This window comes from Meles meles, chromosome 4, assembly GCF_922984935.1.
Source record: "Meles meles chromosome 4, mMelMel3.1 paternal haplotype, whole genome shotgun sequence".
In the NCBI taxonomy this organism is placed as follows: Eukaryota; Metazoa; Chordata; class Mammalia; order Carnivora; family Mustelidae; genus Meles; species Meles meles.
The window spans coordinates 150907362-150913073 of record NC_060069.1 but is presented as its reverse complement, the minus strand read 5'-3'; the positions used below and the strand labels follow the sequence as shown (position 1 = coordinate 150913073).

Below are 5712 nucleotides of genomic sequence, written 5' to 3'. Positions count from 1 at the left end.
AACATTTACCTAAATTCCCCCAACCTTGTTATATCAGGCAGATTAAATGCTAGGAGCTCATGAGGTTGGGTATCAGTGGTATGTACAGCACATGGTTCTACTCAGATAATTCTTCGACAGAGATAATTAAAATGCTGCTCTTTAAATAAAATGGGAGTCTCCAAAATAATGAGCTCATTTTTCCCAAGACATTATTGATTGCTGACATTGACAGGCACATAAACGTTGCTTACATATTTTTTGGGTAAGTCAGGGGTGAATGGTATGCTCTATTAATTACTGGCAGTATAAAAAGGTCCAAGGGAAGTAGAAGAGCACACTTCACCACACGTCCACTTGCAACTCACCTGAATTCTCTTTCTCTGACAACATGTGTTGCAACTATGGGAACTCCTGTAGCTATGGCTGTGGATGCGGCTATGGCTATGGATGTGGCCCCTACCCTGTCTGTGGTTATGGAACTGGCTATGGCTGTGGCTATGGCTCAGGCTGTGGCTATGGCTATGGCTCCCTTTGTGGCTGTGGCTATGGCTCAGGATGGGGCTGTGGAAAAGGCTCCTGCTGTGGCTGTGGATATGGCTCTGGCTACTGTGGCTACCGGCCATTTTGCTACCGAAGATGTTATTCTTCTTGCTGCTAGACATCACTCTCCAAGCCCCATTTGCTTCTGACATGACACCACCAAAGCAACAGCTGAAGCAAGAACCCATACCCCAAGAATTCTACATCCAGGAAATTGTATTCTGGACAGAGGCGTTGACCCCCAGTGAAAGTTTGTGAGGATGGGTGGTATCATCTGACTATTTCCCAAATGTTGTTCTTTGTTCCTTTAATCTGGATTCTGTGTTGGGACTGTCCCAGGGATCCTATCATCTCACAGTTGGACACAAAACTTATTCTCAATAAAAATGGTTCTTTGCTTCTAACAAATCTCTGTGTTCTTGCTTGTGAATTACTCCTTTTTCTGAGGTGTTATGACCTCTCTTGAAAATTGGACTGACAATATGCCTCATAAACCTGGGGTTATTTCTTGGCATAATACAAACATTATTTCTTATCGTGCACCAGATATAATGTCTTCTTCACTTATGTCTCGTATCCCTCATGGTCAGGCACTCAGAACACAAGACAACACAACAAAAATCACACATTATTATAGGACTGTGTCCCGAAAATCACTCTGTGTCTAGAATTGAGGTGATGGGGAAAGAAGAGGAGGAAAGACACCTATACAGGAGGTTGTGGCAAAGCCCAAGGGAGAGAGGTGTGGTCTGAGAGCTGAGTGGGTGGATGAATATCAGGGAAGAGAGAGTTTTCAGGAATAATGAGAAATGAGAAGCAGACCTGGTGATGCATGAACATCTAAGGGAAAGGTAAGTTAGAGTAAAAATGTCATTTCCTATCATGTGCATTTTGACAGAAGTGCAAAAAATATTTATTTGCAAGGATTGAATTTAGGAAATTGTTATAAGTCAGTTAATAACAAATAGCTTCAACTTTTTTTTTCTTGTTAAGATTTTATTTATTTATTTGTTTGTTTATTTAGAAAGTATCACCAGGGGAGAGGGATGGTAGAGAGAGAGCAAAAATCTCTCTTTTTAAAAAATTTTATTTATCTATTCGTTAGAGAGAGAGGGAACACACAAGCATGGGGAATGGCAGGCAGAGGGAGAAGCAGACTCTCTGCTGAGCAAGTAGACAGATGAGGGACTCCTTTCCAGGGTATTGGAGTCATGACCTGAGCCAAAGGCAGACACTTTATCTGGCTGAGCCACCCAGGCATCCCGGAGGGAGAATCTCATACACATTCCGAGTGGAACACAGGCTCCAATGTGGGTGCATTCTCAGGACCCTGAGATCATGACCAGAGCTGAAATCAAGAGTCATTCTTTACCCCTGAGACACCCAGACGCGCCATCGCTTTGAATGGTTTTGTTTATTTATTTTTATTATTTATTCATTATTAAAGATTTTATTTATTTATTGGAGAGAGCGAGAATGAGAGCGAGCATGAGCAGGGTTGAAGAGCAGAGGGTGTGGGAAATGTCGATGCCCTGCAGAGCAGGGAGCCAGAAGTGGAGTTCCATCCCAGACTCTGGGATCATGACCTGAGTCAATGGCAGAGGCTTAACTGACTGAGCCACCCAGGCATCCTTCTTCTCTTGGAAGGGTTTTGAAACGGAACTTTCCTATACATGGAAGATACAGTAACAAAGTTGCAGAGGCATTTTTTCCCCTTCTCAGAGCACTTATATTCTAATAGGTGATAAGAAAATATAGTTAGAATTAATTATATTAAATTTAGACTGCTAATTGCTATTGAAGGAATAAAGCAGCTTCCTGGGGAAGAAAATAAAAGTTGAAATATTGGAGACATAATTCAGGAAGTGATTTTAACATTTGGTATCAAATGAACTGATGCCTGTTATAGGAAACACTAGAAAGGATGGTACTAAGTGTAAAGGGGGAAGAGTAGTGCATTAAATTTTGGGTTTGATCAGTGGTGTTGCAATTTTTAGTGACAAAGAGAAGGCCTAGTTCCTTAAATGGGCTTGCTTTGTTTGGGGAACACATAGGAGTGCAATCAAAATTTCTGGTTGACTTTGTGAGTTTGAGAGTGTACTAATTTGTTGGGTTTTGACTTCAGGGTCCTTTCCTCATGGGACTTTCCAGAACTCTAACATTTGTAACCTATAAGAGAAAATGCCTTTTCAGATACAGTCTCCACCATGCTGTGTAAATGAGTCAGTCTCATCTCCATGACAATGTTCACTGGGCAAAACCTGAATCTGAGGTCCTTGGAGCTAGGAGACTCTACCAAACAGCCAGTTCTAAGGAAGATGGTTCTGCCAGCAACATTAGCCCGGGAGCTGATGCCATGCCAGGACACTATGCCCTACTGATGAAGAAACAAGTGTTTTTCAAGAGTTGAACAGCTCACAGATGGAATATGTATTAGTTGGATCTGAGAGCTGTGTTTGGGTAAACCTGAGGTGTGGAAATCCTGCAAAGAAGAGAAGGGAATTCTAATAATTACAGTTGAGAGTCTACTCATGTTTCATTAAGTTCCTTGTGCTTTGAGGCTTTGAAAGACAGAAGAATATCATCAATTTGGCATCTGCATCCTAATTTACATATCTAGTACAGGGTTGATAATTTATTAGGCATATAAGGTAACTTATATATCTGGGAAAACGCCTTCAGAAACTAACACAAATCTTCCAAATGTGAAATTTGAGACTCATTTAGTCAAAGGATATTTGAGACTTTCAGCTTGAATGAAATGAGAACATTGGTAATGTATCCAATTATCTTAAAGCTTCTAAGTGGCACACCAATGCTTGAACATGTTTTTGTTTTAATGCATGTCTTTTTGATTGGGGAAATAAATAACTGCTTGAGTTCAAATTATGTGCTGGGTACCTAGAACTAAGTAGTGATTCAGAGATACGCAGAGTAATATTTTTCTGCCATCATGGATCAGTATCCTCAATGTAAAGGTACTAGAAATAATGCAGTAAAGATAGCAAGCTTCTTCAACATTTCAGGGATATTTTGACCCAAAGGTGGGTGTTTGAAAAGTAACATACCTACTTGAGGGAACTTGGGCATTAGAATTTACAGTTTTGAATTTCAAGAGTTGACAGCAAAGTAGAGAAAATATAGGTAAAGAACAACCAGAATAGGTTGTATTTTCTTTAAACTTCTTGTTAAGGATGAAACATAGCAGAGAGAGGAGATAGACCAGTAACTAGTGGTAGAAAAAGTAGTTGAAAATACTCCCATCTGAAGGGAAAAATGTGTAATAATGAAAGTTCTCTCAAAAAGAATTCAGCAGCTTTATGAAATCCCTGTTGAAGGCCTTTTAAAAATGAGTGGATTGATCTCATTCCCTTGTTATTGAAATTTGAGTGTGGAATAGAATGTACGATCTTCTTGAGTTTGTACTCCCAACTTAGTTGTCATAGTTATGACAGTAAAAGGCAATTTAAATTTTTTTTTTCCTGCTTTGGATATTGATGATTTAGGTAAAACCTAACAACCAAGAGAAGCAAAAACATCACAAACAAACAAAGAAACAAACGAACATATAACACCTTCCTAATCTTTTTGTTTGTTTGTTTTGATTTAGTCTGTACGTGAAGTGATGGAAAGGGTAGATGTTTGGTTCAGTTGAGAAGAAAGGAAATATTTGGAATTAGACAGCATTAAAGAGAGAAGGTAATTTATCATTGTGAAGCTATACACCAAGGTTTCTAATCTCAGCATTATTGATATGTTATATCAGTTGTTCCGATGTTATTGGGGCTGCTGTGTGCTTTGACACCAGCATCTCCCTGGTTTCTCTCACAAGAAGCCAGTAGGTTTCTGCAGTAGGTGTCTGGGTGTGAGAAGGTCACAAAAATTTTGTAAAAAAAGAAAACAAAAAAAAAAAAAAGAAAGGAGATGGCAGTTATTTCCTCCCTTAGGGGTAGAGGTAAATATTTTAGGAAGTAGGAGAAATCACGAAGGACATAATTTTCTTAATTCTCCCAAATCTTGTTATATAAAGTATGTTAAATGATAGGAGTTTGTGAAGTTGGGTGTCAGTGGTGTGTAGAACACATGATTTTATTGGGACAATTTTTGGCAGAACAAATTAAAATTCTGCTCCTTAAATAAAAAAGGAGATCCAAATAATGAGGTCACTTTTCCTAAGACATTAATGATTGTTGACATTGACAGACACATGAAAGTTGCCTACATACTTGTTGGGTAAGTCAGAGGGTGAATGGTATGCTCTTGCCAATTACTGGCAGTATATAAGGGTCCAAGTGTAGTAGGGACCACAATTCACCACACATCCACTTGCAACCCACCTGAATCCTCTTCTCCTCACAACATGTGTTGTAACTACGGGAACTCCTGTGGCTATGGCTGCGGATGTGACTATGGCTGTGGCTATAGCTCCGGCTATGGCTGTGGCTATGGCACCCGTTGTGGCTGTGGCTATTTGGGCTGTGGCTCTGGCTATGGCTCAGGGTGTGGCTATGGTTATGGCTCAGGCTGTGGCTGTGGCTATGGCTCAGGATGGGGCTGTGGAAAAGGCTCCTGCTTTGGCTGTGGTTATGGCTCTGGCTGTTGTGGCTACCGGCCATTTTGCTACCGAAGATGTTATTCTTCTTGCTGCTAGACCATCACTCTCCAAGCCCCATTTGCTTCTGAAATGACACCACCAAAGCAACAGCTGAGGCAAGAACCCATACCCCAAGTATTCTACATCCAGGAAATTGCATGCTGGACAGAGGGGTTGATCCTCAGTGATCGCTTATGAGGGTGGGATCTTGAGGCTTTAGGCTGTGTGGTATGATCTGACTACTTCCTAAATATTGGTCTTTGTTCTCTTAATCTGGATTCTGGGTTGGGACTGGGTCAGTGATCCTAACATCTCACAGTTGGACAAAAAAGTTATTCTCAATAAAAATGGTTCTTTGCTTCTAACAAATCTCTGTGTTCTTGCTTGTGAATTACTCCTTTTTTTTGAGGTGTTATGACCTCTCTTGAAAATTGGGCTGACAATACATTTTCTGAACCTGGGGGCTCTTTCTTGATGTAATACAAAAATTACTTCTCATCATGCATCAGAGATAATGTCTTCTCTACTTATTTCTTGTATCCCTCATGCTCCAGTACCAAGAACCCAACAGAAATCACAGTGTTTTGCAACTGTGT

At 40.3% G+C, this 5712-nt stretch overlaps 2 protein-coding genes across 2 annotated transcripts; both read left to right on the top strand.

Annotated features, from left to right (window-relative positions):
* The first annotated feature begins 370 nt into the window (after positions 1-370).
* On the top strand, positions 371-640 carry LOC123940811 (keratin-associated protein 21-1-like). Its single transcript, XM_046003710.1, has one exon. The coding sequence runs from the start codon at positions 371-373 to the stop codon at positions 638-640; it is 270 nt and encodes an 89-aa protein (XP_045859666.1).
* A 4242-nt stretch (positions 641-4882) lies between these two features.
* On the top strand, positions 4883-5173 carry LOC123940810 (keratin-associated protein 6-2-like). Its single transcript, XM_046003708.1, has one exon. The coding sequence runs from the start codon at positions 4883-4885 to the stop codon at positions 5171-5173; it is 291 nt and encodes a 96-aa protein (XP_045859664.1).
* The last annotated feature ends 539 nt before the right edge of the window (positions 5174-5712 follow it).

Bases quoted from the DNA above. Each gene is read 5' to 3' on its own strand.
- LOC123940810 (XM_046003708.1), top strand. From the start codon at position 4,883: ATGTGTTGTAACTACGGGAACTCCTGTGGCTATGGCTGCGGATGTGAC.
- LOC123940811 (XM_046003710.1), top strand. From the start codon at position 371: ATGTGTTGCAACTATGGGAACTCCTGTAGCTATGGCTGTGGATGCGGC.